The following is a 24,848-nucleotide window of genomic DNA, read 5'->3' as shown; positions in this document are numbered from 1 at the left end:
TTTCTGACCATATCACTCTTGTGCTCAAGAATCCTCAATGTCCCCCTATTACTTCTAGAATAAAATGCAAAATTCCCAGCTCAGCATTTAAATCCAGGAGCCTACAATCCTGGACTTATTTCACATTAATTTTTCATATACTTTATATTTCATCCAAGCTAGCCTACTTGCCATTCCCAAAAGTTAGCACTCTCATCTCCCATCTAAATGTCTTTGCACATGTTGTTTTGCATACTTGCTTCACCTCAGGGAGTCATTCCTCTTCAAGTGTAAGGGTGTGTGCCCTTTCTATGGAAGGCTATTCACGCCTGCTGTAACTGTCAGTCCTTTCTCCCCACTCAAAGTATCTTCTGTTGACTCGCTTGTTCATGTGCTGCTTCCCTTGGTAGAATCTAAGCCTGAAATGGGTTGGGGTTATTTTTCATTTTCTCTTTTTATCCCAGTGCTATGCACATTGTAGGCATTTTGTAAATGCTTGGTAGGTAGAGTTGAACAGTAAAGATCCAACTTCTGCCCTCTCTCAGTGTTCACTAGGGAACACAAACTGAGGCTGGCTGATGTCTCATCAGGTTCTTTTCATGTCTGAGTAGAACTGAATAGCCAACAGGACGGCTAGGTGGCATAATGGATAAAGCACCGGCCTTGGAGTCAGGAGTGCCTGGGTTCAAATTCTGTCTCAGACACTTAATAATTACCTAGCTGTGTGGCCTTGGCAAGCCACTTAACCCCATTTGCCTTGAAAAAAAAAAAAACCTAAAAAAAAAAAAAGAACTAGATAGCCAAAGAGGTCACTTTCAACTCTAATGATCCATTGATAAGACAGATGACTCTAACCAATGAAATGCTCAGAAAGAGGGGGGCTTTGTTTTAAGCATATATCTTTTAAACCCAGACATCTTCCATTCTGATCAAAAGCAAGGGCTAACTTTCTGTCTCTCCCTTGAATTCCTGGTCACTAACCAGTGGCTACTGTCAACCCTAAAATTGTAAGAACTTCAAAAGCATAGGGTTATAACAAATGTAACATAAAATTATAGATTATACATGAAGTTTTTATTTGCTGTGTTTTACCAAACAAAACTTATAGGAAATGAAAATCATCCCATGATGGTCAGAAGGAAATTGTGCATAATATCTCTACCCACTAGTAAACTGATCTACAAAAATTATCATCTTTAGGGGCAGCTAGGTGGCACAGTGGATAGAGCACCAGCCCTGGAGTCAGGAGGACCTGAGTTCAAATCCAGCCTCAGAAAGTTAATAATTACCTAGTTACTAATAATTACCTAATTACCTAGTTGTATGACTTTGGGCAAGTCACTTAACCTCATTGCCTTGAAAAAAAAAGAATGAAAGACAAAGATTATCATCTTTATATTTCTTCCTGAATTCTTCTCTTGTATCTTCCTGTGAGGAAGATACAAGCATTGTCTCCTAGATTTTGTAATTAACACAGGAAGCTTAATTTCTAACTAGCAAGGCAAGGTGATCTGATATAGGCCTTGTATTCTCTAAAGGGAATTAATCTTCTGTCATAGTATAATTATGAGAAATTATTATTGCTTTCACATTACTCAATTGTATTTGATATTAGGAGTCTCCAAAAGCCAGGGGCATTCTAATATAAATACAGTTTAATTACACAGAACATACTGTTATTCTGATTGGACCTTCAGCAAGTTCCTGCCATGGGTCAAACACCATCCTAGGATCTAAAGGATTCAAAGACAAAAACCAGAAGAGTCCCTGCCTTCAGGGAAGTTCACAGTCTTCTGAAGGGAGGATGGTGAACCACATATACTCAGCTGAGCAAATTACAAAATAGATGTAAAGTAAATTCAAAGTCATTGGCTTAAGAACCCTGTAGCTAGTATCCTAGGATAAAACATTCCATCCCAAGTTTTATTGTTTAAAAAATAAATAAATAATTCCTACACTTTCAAGCCCCAAAATCATCAGACCATGTGGTAAGTCATCTAGGAGATGCAGTTCTCTTCAGTTTCCAGGTATACAATAAAGCTGGGGTTTTACATACTGTATTAAGTAACACCAGGGAGACTGTCCCCTCCACCCTGCCAACATAAAGTCATTTTCCTACATGTCTAAGAAAGTTATCCCTGAATTGAAACCAATTCCCATTTATTTCACTTTCCTGCATTGCTTGCAATTATATTTCCTCTCCTCTCCTCCCCTTTTAAGATGCCTGTCCTCCATCATATAAGGAAAAATAAGGACATAATAAAAACAAGAATAAGAGTCCCTACTTATAGAGCATAGTTGGCATTTTCATGTCTTAACTTTACAACACAGCTTCAGCATCTCATTTGACCCTCTCCACAACTCTGTGAGTTAGGTGCAATTATTATTCTCATTTTACAGATGATGAAACTAGAGGCTGCCTCCTCCAAGGTCATACAGTGAGCAAATATCTGACAGAGAAATCAAACCCAAGTCTCCCTGACTCCTAATCGAGTGCTTTGTCTACTCCCTCACACAAAAAGAGTTCACATTTTTATGTTGCTTTTAAGTTTAGAAACTCCCCTCATGTTATAAATATTTCCATTTTACACGTGAAAAAAACTGAGGTTTTATGATAATGTGTGTAGTAAGTATAAGAGCCTTTTCTAGAAGCCAAGTCTTCTGATTGAAGTCATAGGTTTCTTTGCACTCTGTCATGCTCTAACTTTCATGGATCTGGTCTCTCTGACATTCCCCCTAAAGAAAGACACTTTCTAGACTATTCATCCACCAAGTCCCGATACTCATTTGTTTAGAAAATATACCTTAAAGGCTGAAACCCCAGGCACCCAAGGACACACTTACTGCTCCATGGGTTGGTGATTGGCTGGTTCCTATTTCCTCTTCACAATCTGGCTCTTCGTTCTCCTTATTATCAGTATAAGAGGAAACATCCGGGCCTGAATAGGTACTAAGCAGGTCTGGCAAACTTGTGGATGGATATTTGAGGCAGTCCATTTCAGAACTTTCCTATTGAGAATACAATAAAAAGCCCATTGAGTAACATATGGTGATCCAGTTCAGACACAAGGGGAAGCTTGGGTAGCATCCAGGCAGACCCAAGACCTACCCCAATTTTTATTGATATTTTTTGTTTTTACATAATTTTTCACTTCCCAATATATCCCTCTTCATCTCCCCTGCTCAGCAGGCCACCCTTTGTAGCTCAACCTTCCCTTGACTATCTTTTTTCCCCTCCCTTCTTTTCTCTCCCCCGCCTTAAGCCCCCCGCCATTGTTACACCTGCATAATACTCATTGGCAATGAAGTATATTTTTATTTGAATCAATGAATCTAATTAAAGATTTTAAAAGGCTGACCATAAAAGACAAAGATTTTTTAAAAGAGTAGGGAAAAGTCATTTAGAACAATCAGCGAATATATCAGTTACATCTAACAGTAGATGCAACACTCCAAACCCATTATGTTCCATCTCTGCAAAGGAGGGAGAGAGGTATATTTTTTTAACTCATCTTTGACAATGGAGTAGGTTTTTATTTCAATCAATGAATTGAATTCAAGACTAAAACCAGTTGACCATTAGACAGTAAGTGGGAACTGTCAGGTGAAGAAACTGGAGGAAAAGGTCACCTCAAATATATGGAAATAAATGCCATTGATATCAGTCTGAAAGAGGTGCAAAGCTTTTGGCATAAGTTTTGTCAATATGCTTGTGAGAGGGGATCTGCAGGTGTGCAAATGAAAAGGATAAACTAGGTAGAAGCTTGGAGAGAGAGAAAAGTGACATGCCATATTTCTGCCCAGGAACATAGTTGAACTGTTCAAAGTCTAACAAGGGCCCAGGGCAGGAAATGTGAGCACACACTCCCTGGGCCAAGGGCAGGGTGTATACCTCTGCACAGTCGACCAGACTCCAGCAAAAAGATAAATGTATCCTCCTCCGACCCAACACATAATTCAGAAGGAAGGAAACACAGTGAAAGCCTTGATCCTGGTATTCCTTTGGGGTAGGAGGAAGGAGACTAACAGGACAATCTGACTGAGAGAGAAATCGTACCACAGCAAATGATTAGCTCTAATTTCCATAGGTGTGCCCATCTCCAGGGATGCACAAATAATCTTCTCTACACTACACTCTGTTAGGGCCATGAACTGAGGCCACCACTTAAGAGTCAAACAAAAACGTAAAATGTGTAACCTTTCTGAGATGGGAACTACTGGACCACCAAGGAAAGGGGATCCCAAAGTCCTGGACCAGCCTAGAGGAGCCCGTTCATCTAAAAATCTTTGGAATCTTGCTTTCATTCATTTGATGGAGAGTGTCAATGCAGAGCCAAGTTAGAATCAGGAAGACCTGGAGACTTAACTGTGCCAGCTACCTGTCCCTCAGAATCTCTCCAAGACATAAGTCATAGACCAGAGATGGTCTGCACCTGTGGAGAGAGTTTTCATACCAGGAGTTCATTATGCTGATGAAAAGTCAGAGACCTTTCCTCATGAATCCTTCTCCATTTCCCACTCCCCACAGTGAACTAAACAGTGGCAATTCTCCATAACAGCAACAAGAGTTAGCATTATCCAGGGCTTCCTACATACTGGGAACTGTGTTAAGTGATTTCCTTATATTATTCATTTGAATCTCACAACAACTTTAGGAGGTAGGCATTATTAATATCATCATTTTACTATTGAAAAAAACTGAGGCAGACAGAAGGTAAGTGACTTGCCCAGGGTCACACAGCTAGTTGATATCTGAGGCATGTTTGGATCCCAGGTTTTCCTGATTCCAGGACCAGTGTTCTATCCCCATACCAGTCAGCTGCCTAGAGATAAGACGTTAGATCTGTGATTTCATTGTCATTAGGAATTTTTAGATAAAGAAACTCCTAACAGAGCAAATTGGAGCCCTGTCTGCAACTTACACTTTTAGAGGAATGAGAAATTAAAGGACTCACACAGCCAGGAAATGTGAGAGGTGGAATTTGAACCAACATTTTTCTGGCTTAAAAAAGGCATCTGATTATCGACTATTACTTTTCTCATTACTTTATAGCAAAATATATTATATGTTTACACATAACATATAAAAGTACTTATTATAAAATATTGAATAAACATAAAATTATGATATGAAAACATAATTTTAACAAAATGTTTAATATATAGTCAAAATATATAAGTCTCTTATTTATACTTCAAAGGTTTTAGTAAACATGATTTGCATTTTTAACATTCAGTAGGTCAAGCAAGGAACACTTGCTTGAACATTATCAAGTGCTCAGGGCTGTACTTGGTCCTCAGAATATAAAGATAAAACATTCCATCCCTGGAGAGGGTATTTACTTTAATTATATCAGGGAACACAACATATACATATCTAAGCATATACAAAATAAATTTAAAAGCACAAGATAATCTTTTGGAGGGTGGAAGGACTGGATTAAGGGAGGAATCAGCAGATGGGAAGGAGGAATCAGGAAAGGTCACATGGAGAAGCTGTCACTTGGGTTAAGTATTGGACATAATCAGGGATTCTATGAGGCAGAGATAAGGAGAAGGTGCATTCTGGTGCTGAAGAAGGCCTATGCAAAGGCATGGATGGAGTTGAGAAATGGAATGTTGTGTATAAGAAAAAGCAAGAAGACTGGTTTGGTCAGACTGGTTTGGCCAGAGTGTAGAGGTCATGAAAGGACTTAAAAATAATAACACTAGAAATGTAGGTTGGCACTATGCTAAAGAGTGTTTTAAATGACAAACAGAGTAGTCAGTATTTGACTTTAGGGTGTAAGTAGAAAGCCACTGAAGTATGTCCAATGTCTTAACCATAGGAGGGACTAAAGAAGTATTAGTCTAATAAGCAAATAAACAGAATAAATAAATGCATGATGACTCATATGTGTTGATGATAGTGTGAGTGAGAATATATTTTCCTTATTATAACAATTTTCAAATCCTGTGTGTGGCCCTTAATTGTGGATTTTTATCTATGTAATGTTTAATTCTGCTATCTAAGGGTTGATGGCTTTTTTGGCCACCTTTTAGAATTTTTAGAATTCAATGAACTTCACTGTGGTGCCAACTTGTTAAATTATCAATAATATGGCCTGTTTTATTGTCTCAACTGTAGCAAAAATAGCATATATATATATATATATATATAATATTAGTTAGGCAATGGTGTAAAGTACAGTGTGTGGAGGCCGCTGTTGGGCCAAGTTGGTAAGTGGGTTCTCAAACCAGTAGCCCCAGGTGTTACATGGAAAGCCAACCCACAAAGTGACCTTGAAATCTCCTTTCCCAACAAGTTAGCAGGTTAAAGAGCATTTATAAAGGGCCTCCAATGGGCCAGGCACTGGAGACAAAATAAGTAAAAACAGGTCCTGCTTCCAAGGAGTTCATATTCTAGAAGGGGGAGAAAATATACAAGCGACTATATACAAAGAAGTTGTATATAGAAGAAGTTGGAGGTGATTTTCAGGGGAAGGTCCAAACCTTAAGACAGAAATGGGAAAAAGTTTGCAGAAGAGGTGACTTTAACTGGGACCTGAAGAAAGCCAGGGAAGCCTGGAGATGGCAATGAGGAAGGAAGTAGGGGACAGTCAAATTAAAATGCAGGGAATGGACTATTTTGTTCCAGAAATGGTAGTCAAGTGTTTCTTTATCACAGACTATGTGATAAGAAATAAGACTAATAATGACTAAGAAATAAGAAGGCTGGAAAAGGTAGGAAGGGGACAATTTATGAAAGACTTTCAACACCAGAGAACTTTATATTTGAGCCTAGGCATATATTGCTAAAGAAGACCATGAAGCAGAAAATGAGAAAGTTTTTTGGTTAGGAAAAAAGTCAAGAGTGGGGAAAAATACCTGGGCTCTATTCCCAGTTCTCCCACAATCTACCTCCTTATTATTAAGACCTCAGTTTCCTATTCTGTCAAATGACTATGTGAGACAAAGATCCAATTCAGATAACAATTCTTTCAGGATGTTTTCTTGATGACCTTGATTGAAAATGGTCTTACAGTTTCTTACAGTACTTTGTCTGGACCTTTCTTCTGTATTTCTACTGCAGTTAATTATGTATCTTCCTTTTTCCAATTTCCACTGGATTACAAATGACTTAGAAACATGGTTGGTCAGATCTATGTTATCCCAGTGATTATAGAAGCAAAAAAATACTTTTTTATTGAAATGATATTATCCATAAAATCTCTTTTGCCTAGAAAATGCTGTGATTCTAACATCATCCAAAATCCAATATCCTAAGCATGTCTAGGTCAGGTCCTTGATTCTTCCCCTACCTAAAGATTTTTATAGTCCTTTTCTTGAAGAATATCTGTCCCACCATTACACTCTTGTTTTTTTCCTTCAAAATACTTGCTCCCATCCTTTATTTTACCAAATTTATTCTGTTCTCCATCCACAACTTTCTGACACTTATACACATCTCCAGCTCATAAGTAAAAATAAAACAAATGTTTTGATGCCTAACTCTTGGTCAAACACTATAGTGTGTTTATTGTTTAGACCTATGTATGTCTTTAGGGGGGAAAAATCTCTTGGAAGCAAGATTCCTTTCTATTAGAAAAGAATGAGAAGCTAAAATGAAATTTAATTTGGAAAACATTTTGTGGATGACTTGCATAACTTCAAAGCAGGGTGCAAACTTAAAAAGATACAGAGTTGTCTTGGAAACAAGAAGATATGATTTCAGGTCCTAACAGAGATATGTACTGGACAAGCCACTTAACCACTATATGTCCCAGGCAATTTTCTTTCTTTCTTTTTTTTTTTAGGGCCAGGCAATTTTCTAAGACAGGATACCCACCTATATTCATAGAGGGGCTTTCCTCATATCAATGCAATCACAAGTACAGTCCACATCCCCATCCTTGCCACTGTGAAAATAATCATTGAAAATACCTACCCCTGTGGGGCCTTGGGCAAGCCACTTAACCCCATTTGCCTTGCAAAAATCTAAAAAACAAAAAAACAACAACAAAGAAAATACCTACCCTGCTGGCCACTACTAGTTGAACTAATCCAGCTGTAGCACGGAGAATGGCCACAGCTTCCTGATGGGAAAGGCCAACCAGTGACTGGCCATTGATCATTAGGAGCTCATCTCCTGAGGTCAGCCTGCCATCCCTGAGGAAGCAAAGAGGAAAAAACAATCTTTGTCAAGATGCTTCAGGAGAAGAATTGCAATCTTCCTGGAATCAGGAGGGGGAGGGTGGTTCGTATGGACCAGGGTACATTCCAAAGAGGAAGAAATAACAACTATAAACAATTTTAAGTAGAGTTACTTGATTTCATGGTTTGAATTGAGAAGTATTAAGTTGACAGTTGTCAGTCCCAATGATGACATGAGTTTTATCCATCACAGGAGGTCTTTTTCCTCCAACATTTTCATGTCAATTATTAGCAACAAATAAACCTTCTTTAGAGATTTGTATATGGTAGATATTTGCTTCCTTGGTAGATGGAGAAGCAAAGAAACCAAGAGCTTGAGAAGATTGACACATGACATGGGGTCATAACTAACAAATAACATATGTATATAACACATCCTAAGGGATATAGCCCCATGAAGCACTATTCTCCATCCTGGGGGTAATAGCAGACATTGCCTGTTAGCTCTGTGTGAGTCAAATTCAATGACTGTCAAATTCAAACAATGCAATCAAGTAACTACATAAAATTGTTTTTAGTCAATATTTCTTCCTCTTTGCAATGCACCCTGGCCCAAACTAACCACCTTCCCCTCCTGAATGACTTCTTGGATTGACAGGTGAAGGTGAAACTCCCAACTGAAGACTTAAGTTTTTCTCCTCTCCCAGGGTTAGGGTCTACATGCCTATCAGGCTCATTCTCATTATCAATTCCCAGATGCAGTGAACCCCCAATTCCTATGATACCTTGTCCTAACCTCATGTTTCCTGTGTGGCACTTTCTTCTCTCTTCCTCACAAGATAGGTCCCTAGATCCATTCTGGGAAGTCCCAGTCAAGAGCCTCAGGGTAGAAGAGGAGTCTCAGATATGACCAGCAAATGAGATCAGCTGGGGATGGGGAAATGGGCTTGAGCTTCCATGTGTTGTGGGAAGGAGAAGAAGGAATCCCAACCCCATAGTTGGTTCACTAGAACCAAGGAGGAGAAACAAGTTCAGTTTTTTCATCTACCTCCTCAGCTCTGGTTGCTGAATGAAGTCATGGGAACTGAAGCAGGAAGAGTCAACAGTTTGCATTAGAGGAAACCCTGGTTCAGTCCTATCTGCACCAAGCACTGACTTTTCTACCTATCTTCCAGCAGCTACAGGAGGAGCTGAGTTTGTAGAACTTGCCAACTTCTATATTAGTGTTCAGGATAAAAGTAAAAGTCTGTAAGGCCAATAAGGGGGATAATATCTCCTCTTGAACTACAGTACCATATCTTCCAATCTCCTAGAAATATATCCTACACTTCCCCTTTACACCTCTTCCTAACAATGTGATGGACCTCAGGGAAGGATGTAATTCTTTGGTGTCTTTCAGAGTTGGTTTTGACAGATAGACACTAAATAATTATGGACTACCAGTCTTCTCTCCCCAAGCCAGAAGACATAGATCCAGGCTACCTCATGTCATCTTTGTGACTACAGTCAGTGAGGGACCTATCAATGCTATCAGTCTGACAATCATTATCAAATCTGTAGTTGGTTTCTAGTGATCTTCTTCTCTGGGTCATTGGTGAGGGAAGCCTTCCAGTCAGGTCTTATTCCCTTCCATAAACCCACTATCTTCAACAAATATTGGGGAGTCAAATTGGCTGCTCAAGCACTCACCACAGGGGTGCCCACAAGGCAGGGGTAACTAGAAGAGAAGTTTCGCCCTCCCCTCAGGAAGGGAGAAGATGGAGCAAGGGAATTCAGAGAATGTAATATCATTACAGGGGTAAATAGTGAGGAAAGAAGAATCAAACCAGAGTAAAAGGAAGGCCTTCAGATGAGGAAAACTATAAAATCATAAATTTAGAAAAGATGGCCATCTGGTTCAATTCCCTTATTTTACAAATGAGGAACCTAAGGCCTAGAGACATGCAGTGATTTGCTTGACTAGAAAACCCATGCTCTTTCCCCTGATCCAGTCCCCATCCTTCACCCAACTTCCTTCCTTATTCCCTGGGAGGCCCCACCTCTCAACAGCTGATGAATTACTAGGGACATTCAGTTCAAGACCAAAAAAACCCGATTAGGGAAAATATATGTTCTCTTCATGGGAGATAGACTGGACACCCACAACAGCAAAAACATCTGAACTTTTCTCCTGCAGACCTCATTATTTATGATTACACTCTGGTTAGTCTTTTCCTGATAATCTTGAATGACCTATCTCTAATGGACTTGTGCCACTGACTAAAGGCACTAACGGAGAGAGCCATATTATAGAGCCAGGAGAGTCCCCATCTGAATGACCACACCCAACAGAACAAAGTAGATCAAATAATGTCTAAAAGCCCCTCCCTAAAGTGTAAAAGTCCCAAATAGAGCTGGATCTCTAAGGCATATGGTCTCTGTGTTAGGGATATTAGGAGTAGCTCATCTACAGCCTGGAGTCCAGAAAGGGATCCTAGTGAAACCAGAGTGGATCTAAAGTGGCATCAAAAATCAAAAGGAAATGAGTTACTGTACTGACTTAGAAAACCACAAATTAACATTATCTATGTTTTATTATATTTTAAAATTATTTTCTTAAACATTTTTCATTTATATTTTAATCTGGGTCCTACTGTACTTGGGAATTTTGTGGACCACTGGGAATATAATGTCTCTGGACTAAAGGATTTCATCTGTTTACATGGCTTTAACTCATTCAACAATGACAAGTCAAGCCCTTTTCCCAGCTTTACCTGTCCTGAGCTCTAAGCAATCAATCAACAAGGATGACTTTATTCAGCAAGTTGAGGTGGGAAGGTGGGAAAGACTTTCCTTGGTTCTGATGAACCAGCTATGAGTTGAGATATTTTTTCTCCCTCCCAAAACCCATGGATGCTCAAGCCAAGGCCCCCAACCCAATGCTGACCAATAGATCCTCACATACATGTTTTAAACCTAACATATCATTCCCTGAAGCAACCCCTGAGTAACAGTCATGTCACCCAGCTTAGGCAAAGGTTAAGAATTAGAGTCTGACTAAGATGAAGTGCATAAGTTGGGGCTAGCTTATTTTTCCTTTGAAGAAAAGAGGAAGTGAAGATCAGGAAGGTGTAAGTCAAGTTCAAAAATCAGGAAAATCAGAAAGCTGGCTCATGTTGTCAGTCAAACTGGTAAAGACCTATACTCGGGTTCAGAAACTCCAGTATACAAGTACAGAAAGAGGATAATGGTAAGAGATAGGACTAGGAAGCAATTTAAGTAAAAAAAAAAAAGGGAAGGTTTTAGTGAACTGTGAGCTTAGTGTGGGTCAATGGTGAGACTTGGCAACCCAGAAAAGCTAATGTAATATTAGGCTATATTAATGGAAGTCTAGTGTCCTAAGGAATGGAACTCCAGACAAGCTGGATTCTGCTCTGGTCAGACCATGTCTGGGAGAACTATGTCCAACTCTGTGTACCATATTTTAGTTGGGACACTGCTATACAGAGCACATCAAGAGAAGGTGACCAGGAAAGAGAAGTCATATAATTAGAGGAAGTATTACTAAAAGGAAACCTAAGACAAAGGCCGAAAGTAGGACAGGCCAAAGTCCCAAGGTTAAAGGCATAGCAGAGGAGGGAAGGACCAGTAGTCTCTAGATGAAGAAATCCAGGATCATCTCAAGGAAGTCCCCAAATTCAAGAAGATATCTATAACTGAAGAAAGAGAACAAATGCAGTAGGATGAGAATCGGAGCTGGAGATTTTAAGGAATGATATACTTCAAATCAATATCCAGGTGAACTCAACTCTTTCCCCATAGTTGTTTGACTTATGCTACCATGCCACACAGTGTCCACACCATCACCTTCCCTGGCAGGAGGGGCAAGGAGTGGTTGAGAGATACAGTCAACCCTAACAGAAGAATGTCAGTGGAAAATACTAGGAGACTGGAAACATCACTGGACATCACTTGACATCACTGTCAAGAACAGGGTCCACAAAAAGGCAGCACTCAAAAACTAACAGAGAACGTAACTGCAAGAACTCAGAGTAATTATTATATATAAGGAATAAAGCTCACCATAACCCAGATTTGATCCTAGAACTATTCTCCCCTAAGGTGGTGCATTCCTATGAGGTCAGCTCTGTTTTATTTTCTTACAATGAGGATAAATGTGCTTCCCTCTTACTGTGACTAGTTGCTCCTAGTTCCTCTCTCTGAGAATTGAATCTTTCTTCTTTGTGGTAGCCCTTAAAATACACGAAAACCATCGGCCTCCAACAGCTACTTTTTCTCCAGTCCTTTAAAAGTCAAACCTTTTGATGAGCTAATGTAAATGATCTCCTGATTACCCAGGTTGTAAACCTTGAACTGTCTTTTATCTGCTTGCCTCTTTCTAGGCTCCCTGCTCATCCATTCTCTCACCAAGTTCTATGGATGCCCCTTCCCACAAAATACCTGCATCTGTTGCCCCTGTCAAGGAATAAGGTGACTCTGTGATTTGTTGTTGTTGTTGTTTGAGCCATGACACCAATTGGGGTTTTAACAGATGAGGAAACTGAGGCAATTAGGGTTAAGTGACTTGCCCAGAGTTAGTCACATCTAATAAGTGTCTGAAACTAGATTTACACTCAAAATGATAAATATTCCTGATTCCAAGACCACTGATCTATCTACCAAGCTGCCCTGTGAAAGTCAAAAATAACTGGCTTCTAATCCTTATGCTATCATTTAATATTTACTATGACCTTGTGCAAGATGCTTATACTATCTGTACCTCAGTTTCTACCTCTGTAAAATGATGAGGTTGTATTAGATGGCCTCTAAGATGCTTCTCAGCTCTGAACCTATGATTTCATCAGATACATAAACATTTACGTGCAAATTTGATGTACTCCCCAGAATTCCCTGAGTTTGGTATGTTGAAAGGTAAATCCAACAGGTAAATTCCCTCCTCCAAACTTTAGGGACAATGGGGGTAGAGAGAAACAAAAGGAGGATTAAATAAAATAGATGCAAAAAAAAGAGAAATTAATTTGCAGGGGAGGCATTTGCAGCTGGGAATCAGGAAAAGCTTCATGTAGAAGGTGACCCTTGAGCCTAGTCTTAAAGAAAAAAATATTTATAGCAGCCCTGTTTGTGGTAGCAAAGAATTGGAAATCAAGTAAATGTCCTTCAACTGAGGAATGGCTTAGCAAACTATGATATATGTATGTCATGGAACACTACTGTTCTATTAGAAACCAGGAGGGATGGGAATTCAGGGAAGCCTGGAGGAATTTGCATGAACTGATGTTGAGTGAGATGAGCAGAACCAGAAAAACAATGTATACCCTAACAGCAACATGGGGGTGATTGGTCAACCTTGATGGACTTGCTCATTCCATCAGTGCAACAATCAGGGACAATTTTGGGCTGTCTGCAATGGAGAATACTGTCTGTATCCAGATAAAGAGCTGTGGAGTTTGAGCAAATTTCAAGGACTATTCCCTTTAATTTAGAAAAAAAAAAACAACTAGATATCTTATTGTCTGATCTCGTTATCTCTTACACTTTTTGTTTCCTCCTTAAGGATGTAATTTCTCTCTCATCACACTCAATTTGGATCAACGTACAAAATGGAAACAAAATAAAGACTAGATAGATTGCTTTCCATGGGTGGGGGGTGGGGTGGGGGGAGGGAATTAAGATTGGGAGAAAAACTGTAAAACTCAAAACTCAAATAAAATCTTTAAATGTTAAAAAAAAGAATTTTATGAAGGATATTGATAGAGAACATAGAGAATATGGTGACCAAAGTGGTGAAATGCCTCAAAGTCATGCTATATAAGAGCAAGAGGAACTAAGGATATTTAGCCTAGAAAACAATGGATTTGGATGGGAATAAGACGAAGAAAACATGGCATCTCCTGTTGAGTATTTGAAGAGCTGTCAGATGGGAAATGATTTAGCTGGCTGTTTAGTTCTGTACAGTGGAATGAATATGAGTGAAAAATAGAGGCTACTGCAAGATAGTTTTAGATTTGATGTCAGGAAAAATTTCTTATTGATTAGGGCTACTATAAAATGAAATAGGCTCCACTGGGAGGCAATAAGTTCTCTTCTATTTGAGGTCTTTAAATTGGAGGGACTTTAGTCTGGAGGGATCATTTTGGTGTGTGTTAGAAAGGATTCTTGTTCAGGAGTAAATGACCATCTTTTCCTCTAAGGTTCTTTTCTGTGGTACTTTCTAACTCCAAAATTCTAGGGATTAATGGCTAGTGAAACAAAACTGTAAAAAATGTTTTTTCTTTCCTACTCACTCCTCCCCTCCAATAAATAAAGCAAACTGTCTTAGTCTATAGGCAGATACTAACTACTATAACTTCTGGTCCTCAGTCAAGAAATAAAAAGGGTGGGGCCAGCTAGGTAGTGCAGTAGATAAAGCATCAACCCTGGAGTCAGGAGTACCTGAGTTCAAATCTGGCCTCAGACACTTAATAATTACCTAGCTTAATTGCATTGCCTTGCAAAAAAAAAAACAAAACAAAAAAACAAAGAAAACAAAGAAATAAAAAGGGTGTTCCAAAGTCTTACTATAGTTTTGTGAAACTAAAGTTTTAATAATGTAAAACCATCCATTAAAGCTTTAAAAATTTTTTTTTATTTATTCAAGGCATTGGGTTTTAAGTGATTTGCCCAAGGCCACACAGCTAGGCAATTATTAAGTGTCTGAGGCTGGATTTGAACTCAAGGTCTCCTGACTCAAGGTCCGGTGCTCTATCTGCCACCTAGCTGTGCCACCCCCCATTAAAACTTTAACAGCATAAAACCACACTAAAATTTCTGAGACACTCCATTTCAATATATTCCACAAACAAGCAGATAGAAAATACAGAATGAGTTTAGCAGGAAAGTGACGTATTGATCCTTCTGTAACCTCTGACTCAAAGACACTATGTAGTCCCATAAAGACAGAGATTATGCTTCAAAAAATGGAAGATCTGAGTTTAAGGTATGGTTGACTTATTAGAGCAACGAGACCAAGTTCATGAGATATGTTTGAAAATCTATTTCAATACTGATTTAGAAGGAAACCTGATGCAGTATAATGCAGAGTTGTCAAAGTCAAGGGTGTAATCAAATTAAAATAAAATTGGGAAATGTTTAGCAAAATAAATAAAAATACATTATTATATAAATTATGTTACTTTGTGGTTTTGAAAGTCAATATGTGAGTCAGAGAGATCCATTTCTGTTCAAATTTGACATCAGCAGGGTGTGCTGAACCTGGAAGCAGGATTACAAGAATTTTAACTCTGTTTCTGTCACTACTGGTAGGGATATAGGTACAAGTCACCTAACCTTTCTAGGCTTCTATTTTTGCCTCTGTAAAATAAAGGAATTAAAGTAGATAGATGACCCCTTAGGTTCTATACAGCTATTGATCTATGCTCCTATAATGAAATTATCAATTATTAGAAAGTCCCAACTGAAAGCAGCAGATGATTAAGAACCTAAAAGTATTCTATAGATAGAAATCAAAGGTTTTCCTCACAACAACCCTGAGAGGTAGGTAGTGCAAGTATTACTTCTATTTTATAGAGAGAAGACTGAGATTTATAAAGATCAAGTGACTTCCCCAGGGCTACAAAGCTAGTACGTGTCACAGCAGGATTTGACTGCAAGTCTAGCCCAGTATCCCATGATCACCTATTAGAAAGTCAGAAGGGAATATGGTGAGGGAATGGAAGACCACGCAGACACAATTCTATCACCTGTGTGCAGCACCTCCTTCTTCTACATGTGCAACAATGATACCGTGTGGTGATCGCTTTGATCCTCGGCCTCCGGTGATCTGGATACCCAGGCCATCCGACCCTTTCACCATGTGCATCTTCCATATCCGGCAGCCTTCCCGCTGGAAGAAAAAAAAACAACAAAGAAAAAAAAGAGTACTGTTGTAATGACACAGTGTTAAACAGGAGATACTTCATGGAGCCATCACAGCTGAGGCAAAATCAGAGGCACTTAGAAATGGTTAGAGGAACTGAATGTTCTCTCTCTGTATGGGGAACTAAAGTCTGCAGCAGGAAAGAACAATTAGCAAATTCATGACTCAAAGTGCTGTTTATACTTGCCTTGTAAAAGCTCACATCCTACCAAATTTACATGCTTTCTATCCTATCTACCACTGCTACCCCTTCTGCTCTCAGTTACATCATCTCTGACCCCTTGGCTCAATGAGAGGACACAAACAGGCATCTGTGATGAAAAATCTCACTCTGAAGATTTAAAAGTCTTTTTAAAACTAACCAGAAGGGGACTAAGACTTATATTTATTTGAGTTCTCTGGGATTTTATTGTCCAAAATTTTTGGACCCATTACCTCCATTCCATGCACTGAGCATTTATTAAACACCTACCAAGTCTTAGGCTCTGGTCTAGACATCAGGAATACAGAGCAAAACCAAAACAGATGCTTGAATAACATTGTTATGCCCTTTTCTAATCACACATGGAACAACAACTATCTACTTGCTTTATCCATCATGAAAGTTCAAATCTCCTTTCAAAGTGTAGTAATGGGGAAAATGTCCCTAAACTCATACAGATAGGAATAGGCAACATGCCCAATAAAATTGCTAGTAAAACAGAAAGAATTTGAAACATTTGGAAAATCTGAAATACATTGTCAGAAAGTGAAATGAAGCTTTATGCAACAGTAAAATATATACACACAGAGAGAGACTTGGAGTGATTGCTGATGTGCAGCAATAGGAATGTCTAGAAAAATTATTGCCAGACATTGGAGACCAGTTGGACTCACGTGTACTCCCTGTTATTGCACTTTTCTGGAGGGTCTGATTTTTCCAGAAATGCTGAAAATCTCTTCTTTAAGCAGATGATCAATCAGACAGTCTGGCCAAATGCAACTCTGGAAGCTGAAGAGTTACCCCGTGAGTTCATGAACCCATTAATTCTTCCCTCTAAGTCCAAGTTTCCTAATTCTGATTCCATACCTCCTTGTGTCTCATTCCTGACTTCTGGAGCTCTCTTCTTCCAAATATTCCATCAGGCTTCTATGCAGCCCATCTAATGGACAGTGAAATGCATTTCCCTCCTACCACCAGCAACTTACTGATTCTGGATTCCTGGAATAAACTAACTATTCCTCATCACATACCACAGGCAGAAAGGTCTCATCACATACACTTTGATTAGCTGATATTAATGTGTCTCTGTTAGTATTCTCCAGCACATATATGGTCACCTATCATGGAGCTAAACTGTGGGGTTGTCCTACCTATACCATGCCAGGTGTTCACTAAGCTCCAGTGGTCTGGGAAAGTGGAACCCTGTTCCTTTTAGAAGTGTTGTGAAATAGAACTCTTACTGGACTGAGAGGTCAGAAAGTCCTGAGTTTGAATCCCTAGTCCAAATGCCTACTGACTATATGACTCTATGGAAGTCACTCTACTTTTATGAAGTTCATTTTCCTGTTAAATGAACAGAATAAGGATTTATCTCACATGGTTATTGTGAGGGTTAAATCAAATTATGTATGTGTGTGTGTATATATACATATACACACACACACACATATATATATATGGGGGGGTGTATGTATGTGCATATATCCATATACATATATAGAAATTATATATATATATGTAAATTCACAAATTCACAAACATATTTAATTTATTATGACTTCTAGCTCAGAACAAAATATACAAGACGATACTAATGAGGCATGCATTTTACAATTTGATCCTAGGAGTAGGTAAACTTACTTGGTTTTTAGCTGAGGCTAAAAAAAAGGAGAAAAAGTAGGTAATATTTTTTTAGAAACATAAAACTTAAACTGGAAATGAGACATAGAGGAAATGAACAGACTCTTGATATTGGTTTTTCTTTGATCATTTTTAACATTGGTAGAACCACTAGTTTTTTTTTTTTGTTAGAGGGAAAAGTATATGGGATTTGTGGTTCTATCAGTGTAAGCAACACCTGGTGGGGTGTCCTCCTCTACGAAGGCAAGTCAGGGAGGCAGGATACTTTGCCAGTATGTATCCAAAGGTCTTCTTGATTCAAAAACCTGTAATTTGGATCCAGGGTAGAACTACATAGGCTCTCAGAAAAAAACAGAAATCTATGTTTCTCTAAGTACAATGGGTTTAAGTAGCATAACCTATAAAACCTATTTCCCAGTTAGTTTGTTCAGATGGCAATTTTTTAGATATGTCACAAAACATAATTCTTTAGAGGTCTAAGAATCAGAGAGGTAGAAGGAAACTTGAGCATCTGGACAACCCCACTCTCTGCTTCAACGAGACATCTAAAGCAGCTCAGGGAATTCAATGAAAAACAAAGGCTCTTTTGGAAGAAACATAGTTCATTGATATATACATATATATATATATATATATATACACACATATGTATATATATATATATATATATCTGATATGTACATTGGCAGGGTAATCACATGTTCTCTTATACTTTTATGGGCAGCAGTGTTATTTTTTAACCTCATTTAATGAAAAGTGGACAGCTATGGCACAGTGAATAGAATTCACTATTCTGAATTCAAATTTGGCCTCAGATGCTTACTAGCTGTGGGATCCTGGGCAAATCCCTTAACTCTCTTGGCCTCAATTTCCTCATTTGTAAAATAAACTGGAGAAGGAAATGGCAAACCACTCTAGTACTTTTGCCAAGAAAGCTCCATATGGGAACACAAAGGAGTCAGACACAACTAAAATAACTGAACAACAACCCCAAGAGCAAAGCTTCTATTTGTTTGTTTCCAAGATTCTACCAAAATTAAGACCTCAGTGTTTTCTAAAAATGTCTCAATTATTCACAAGCACAAGTATCTTCTAGAGCAGAGGTTCTTGATGTTTTTTGTTTCATAAGCCTCTTTAGCCATGCATCTCAGAATAATGTTTCAAAATGGCCTAAAATAAAATGCATGAGACTACAAAGGAAAAAATTATATCAATATATAGCTATTTAAATATTAAAACTTAACATCACAGATCCCAAAATAAGGACCCCTGATCTGGATAATTAATAAATAGGATGTATAAGCAGGAAACTAGAGAAGTGTCTAACTTGGTTGACCTAAGCTGTCTGACACTGGCCCTGTGACCTGTTTCCTTTTCAGCAAAATTGGAGTTGTGATAGAAACTTATTTTGAGTCAAATGAAATAATATACATAAAGCACTTTGCAAACCTTAATACCCATATCTATATTAATAAGTACTTTAGCAGTAATGCCATCTCTAGCATCTTGTAATTTAGCATAAAGACAAAGAGACACACATTGAAGAAGAAATGAAGCCCAACCATTTGAATTTCTTCACTAAATATATTACCTTAATTTCTTTTCCTGGGAAGATTTATATGATCTGATGCAAACTATAGTGAGCAAAGAAGAGAACAAAAAGCACTGTACACTATAATAACAATATTTTAATGACAATTATCTATAAAAGACTTGATTATTCTGATCAATACAATGATCTATAATAATCCCAAAGGACTCATGAAGAAAATGTTATCCACCTTTACAGACAGGACTATCATTCTGAGTGCATATTGAAACATACTTTTAAAAACTTTTTTTTGCCACATGGTTAATTTGGAAATATGTGGCTTTATGTGACTTCACATGTATAATGGGTTTCTTATTTCTTCACTTCTTAATGAGGAGGAAGGATTTGGAAGGAAGAAAAGAATTTAGAGTCAAAATTTTAAATGAACATTAAAAAATAAACAAATTTTTTAAATGATCTTTTCAACTTAAGATGCAGAATGAGACATACCTGAATATGAACACTAAAAGAATTTGTTTTTTTGTCTACCTAGCTAGGCAGTGAAGTGCAAATAGCATAAGGTCTGTAATAAGGAAGACCTTACTAAAGGTAAGTTCCAAAGTCTCACACTTCCCTAACTGTGTGATCTTGGACAAGTCACTTAATATCTGTTTGCCTCAGTTTCCTCAACTGTAAAATAAGAATATTATTAGCCTCTACCTCTGAGTTGTTGTAAGTACTAAATGAAATAATATTTGTAAGGGTTTTAGTATAGGGCCTGGAACATAAGAGCTATATAAATGTAGCTAATTATTTGTTACATGGATTTTTTTCTGATGTTTGTTTTTTCCCACTTTGGGAAGGTGGGAAGGAGGTAAAATAAATAGTTGTTAAATGGAGGAAAAAAATGAAAAAGAAACCATACATAAAATAAAATAAAAATTTAACAAAGCTCTTCTCCATCTGGTACAGACATTAGAAAGAACTTCAACACTGACCATGTAGCAAATAAAGAATGAAGTTCCTGTTTTAGGAAAAAGGGCGTTTCTTACAAAACACTGCCCTGTTCCTAAGAGATAATCGTGTATGTCAAATGAAGAATTCCTCAAAAGTTTTCCATGAGGAGTCAGCAACTTTCTGACACACGAGAACAGTTCACCAACTAGGAGAAAACCTGTATTTGCATTAACTGCAGGGGTCCCAAGTAATCATGACAACTGAGCTGCCAGTTAGTGAGAGTTCAGGAGATGTAAGCATGGGAAGGAAACACAACAGGATGGGCTGGAACCAAAATCCTTCCTCTTTAGCTTTCTCCATAGGTCATTGAATATTCTGGGAGGAAGAAATCCTGAACTTTCTCCAACTTGAAAATTGACTCATTTCACTTCTAATTAAAAGGATTTCAATTCTATGACTTGATTATGTTTGAACTTAGCATGAAGAAAAACCATTGGATTAGTGTCTTTAAGTATATACAATGGATTAGTATCTATGAGTATACACAATGAAACAGGAGTTGCAGAGAAAAAAGAAGGTAGACTCAGGACTAAAATAGGAGAATAAGCTGGATCACAGTTGGAAAAGTATACAGTACTTTCAGCTCAAACTACAAAAGTACATCCTTTAACACCAATGATTTTTAGGGAAAAGTGGTGTGATAGAATGGATGAGGACTGGCCTCAGTGTCAGGAAGAACTGGGTTCAAGTATCAACAATGAGACATATTTAGCTGTGGGACCCTGTGGGACCCTGGTCCAGTCAATGTCTCAGAGTCCTAGACAACTCTCCAGAATTCTGCAGAACAATTGCTGATCTGCATTAAAGAAGAGAACTTCATAATAATCAAATCACAGCTCCATTTGAAAGGGGGAAAAGATTTCTTCCCATGATGAAATGGGACTATAATTCTGAGAACAACATGAACTCAAGAAGAATCAGACCTGTAGGTGACCTTAAGTATCATAGTGGGCATTACCAAGAACGACTTGGGCATGAAAAATGGTGTAAAAGATATATCAAGGTATATGACCAAAAAGAAGGAGGGAGACCAATCAAATAATATGATCAAGGGATAATAGACCAAATGTTGCTATGACAATGACAGAATGGTAAGGTTTCCCCTGCAGCCCAAAAAGAGGTTTCTTGACTACTAATAATGATGGGCGTAAACTACTCTGTGATAAGATCACAGAACCACTTATATATGTAAGTAGTGAAGCCTGAATGCCTACATTCCCATTCTGGGATCATAGATCTCACTGTATCTAAAAGTTGAACAATATCCACAAAGCAAGTCAATAAAATTCCCCTGAGGTCAGGCCTCTTGGAAGGCATCCCTCCCAAACTGATGGCCCTAACATGGTTCCTACAACCCTCTGCCCCCTGAAATGGCTCACTGGACTGGGCAGATGCCAATTCTAGGAAAACTTTTTATTTTTCAAAGATACAAGTACAGAAATGCCAAACAATATCTATTTGCTGCCCATTGGTGTACCAGGCTCCAGGTAAGATGCTGCTGTGCTTTCATTCAGTAAATGGCTGGAAGCAAAATTGTTTTGCAATGACATCAGCTTCCTTCTCCAAACTCTTAGTCACACTTTATTAATTTTTTTTTACTCCTATCAGTGTAACAAACCAGAGCTGTTCCATATATCTCAGCTCCTTTAGCTCTTATCTTTTGATTTTTTTGTCTCTTCAATGGATGAAGAAAATCCATGATTCAGAGTAAAATGAGACAATATGGCCTAAAGGAAAATACACTGGCATGGAGTCAGAAGAGTTGGATTCTAGTTCCAGCCCAGTTGGTTGTGTGACCTTGGGCAAGTCAGTGCCTTCTCGGGTCTCCCTTTTAATTATAGGCTGCCATGTTTTTATGTTTCTGGAATCACATGAGTCATCATCAGGAAGCTGTATTTATATTGCTGGTTGTAATTATGCTTACAGCAGTCTAAGGGTCTTGCTTCATCTCCTATTATATCCCATTTAAAACAATGGTTTTAATTATGTCAAAGTCACAGTAAGATACTAATTAATTCAATTAAAGAAATATGTTTTAGATACCAAATCTGTATAGAACATTGAACTAGGTACTAGGGAGGTGGGGAAAAGCATATATATATATATATGTATATATATATATACATATATATATATAATAAAATAAAATAAAATCTCAGACCTATCTGAAATTATATGATCATATCAATAGATGCTGAAAAAGTTGGGGTTTTTTAGGTTTTTTTGGCAAGGCAATGGGGTTAAGTGGCTTGCCCAAGGCCACACAGCTAAGTAATTATTAAATATCTGAGGCCAGATTTGAACTCAGGTATCCTGATTCCAGGGCCAGTGCTCTATCCACTGTGCCACCTAGCCACCCCTGAAAAAGTTTTTGACGAAATACAGCACTCATTCCTACTAAAAACACTAGAGAGTGTAGGAATAAATGGACTGTTCCTTAGAATAATTAGCAGTTATCTATCTGAAACCATCAAAAAGTATTCTATTCAATGGGCAGAGGCTAGAGGCATTCCCAATAAGATCAGGGGTGAAAAAAGGATGCCCACTATCACCACTACTATTCAATATCATATTAGAAATGTTAGCTTCAGCAATTAGAGAAGAAAAAGAAATCGAAGGAATTAGAATTGGGAAGGAAGAGACAAAATTCTCACTCTTTGCATGATGGTCTACCTACAGAATCCCAAGAAATCATCTAAAAAACTACTGGAAACAATTAGCAATTTTAGCAAAGTTGCAGGATATAAAATAAACCATCATAAATCCTCAACTTTTCTATATATGACTAGCAAGACACAGCAGGAAGAGCTAGAAAGAGAAATCCCATTCAAAGCAACCTCAGACAATATAAACTACCTTGGAGTCTATTTGTTTTTGAAAACAAAATACTTCTCACACAAATTAAATCAAATTTAAATAACTGGGCAAACATCAACTGCTCATGGATAGATGGAGCTAATACAATAAAAATGACAATTCTACCAAAACTAAACTACCTGTTTAGTTCCCTACCAATCAAAATTCCAAAAAATTACTTTAATGAGTTAGAAAAAGTTAAGTTAGAAAAAGTTGTAAGTAAATTCATATGGAGAAATAAAAAGTCAAAAATTTCCAGGGATTTAATGAAAAAAAAAGTACCCTCCCTGATCTAAAATTATATTATAAAGCATCAGTCATCAAAACTGTCTGGTACTGGCTAAGAAATAGAGTGGTAGACCAGTGGAATAGACTAGGTGCAATAGCAGGAAACAATTACAGTAATCTGCTGTTTGATAAACCCAAAGAGTCCAGTTATTGGGATAAAAACTCTCTCTTCAATAAAAACTGCTAGGAAAATTGGAAGTTAATATGGAAGAAACTTAGATTAGACCAACACCTCACACCCTATACGAAGGTAAGATCCAAATGGATACAGGATTTAGACATAAAAAAACAATACTATAAGCAAACTAGAAGATCAAGGACTAGTTTACTTGTCAGATCTATGGAAAGGGAAGCAGTTTATAACTAAGGAAGAGATGGAGAACATCACTAAAAACAAACTAGATGATTTCGATTACATTACATTAGAAAGCTTTTGCACAGACAAAACCACTGTAACCAAGATCAAAAGAAATGTAGTAAACTGGGAAACAATCTTTACAAGTAATGTTTCTGCCACAAAAAAAAAAAGCCATTCCCCAATCGACAAATCGTCAAAGGATATGCAAAGGCAATTTACAGATGAGGAGATCAAAGCAATCCACAGTCATATGAAAAACTGCTCTAAATGATTACTTTATTAGAGAAATGCAAATTAAAGCATCTCTGAGGTAGCACCTCACACCTCTCAGACTGGCCAATATGACCAGGAAGGATAATGATCATTGTTGGAAGGGTTGTGGGAAATCTGGGACACTATTATATTGTTGGTGGAGCTGTGAACTCATCCAACCTTTCTGGAGAGAAATTTGAAACTACGTCCAAAGGGCAACAAAAATGTGCATATCCTTTGATCCAGCAATAGCACTGTTGGGTCTATAATCTTGAAGAGATCATGAAAAAGGGTGAAAACATCACTTGTATAAAAATATTCATAGCAGCCCTGTTTGTGGTGGCAAAGAATTGGAAATTAATAAATGTCCTTTTACCAAACTGTGGTATATGTATGTCATGGAACACTATTGTTCTATTAGAAACCAGGAGGGATGGGAATTCAGGGAAGCCTGGAGGGATTTACATGAACTGATGCTAAGTGAGATGAGCAGAACCAGAAAAAGACTGTATACCCTAACAGCAACATGGGGGCAATAATCAGTCTTGATGGACTTGCTCATTCTATCAGTACAACAATTGGGGACAATTTGGGACTGTCTGCAATGGAGAATACCATCTGTATCCAGAGAAACAACTGTGGAGTTTGAAGGAAGACCAAGGACCATTTCCTTTAA

At 37.9% G+C, this 24,848-nt stretch overlaps 1 protein-coding gene across 8 annotated transcripts in view; it reads right to left on the bottom strand.

The window, feature by feature from the left end:
* PDZD2 (PDZ domain containing 2) overlaps positions 1–24,848 on the bottom strand; it is a 511,304-nt gene that overhangs the window by 121,063 nt on the left and 365,393 nt on the right. For 7 of the 8 annotated variants that reach the window (XM_074207985.1, XM_074207983.1, XM_074207981.1 and 4 more), the window contains 3 exons: positions 15,852–15,994; positions 7,995–8,127; positions 2,824–2,988 (listed from right to left, as the gene is read on the bottom strand). In XM_074207985.1, the coding sequence (XP_074064086.1) occupies positions 2,824–2,988; positions 7,995–8,127; positions 15,852–15,994 (441 nt within the window). The remainder of the gene's footprint in view (positions 1–2,823; positions 2,989–7,994; positions 8,128–15,851; positions 15,995–24,848) is intronic. The other variant, XM_074207989.1, reaches the window with a different exon arrangement.

This window comes from Macrotis lagotis, chromosome X, assembly GCF_037893015.1.
Source record: "Macrotis lagotis isolate mMagLag1 chromosome X, bilby.v1.9.chrom.fasta, whole genome shotgun sequence".
Taxonomy (NCBI): domain Eukaryota; kingdom Metazoa; phylum Chordata; class Mammalia; order Peramelemorphia; family Peramelidae; genus Macrotis; species Macrotis lagotis.
The sequence above is the reverse complement of the archived record's forward strand: the minus strand, read 5'-3'. Positions and strand labels throughout refer to the sequence as shown.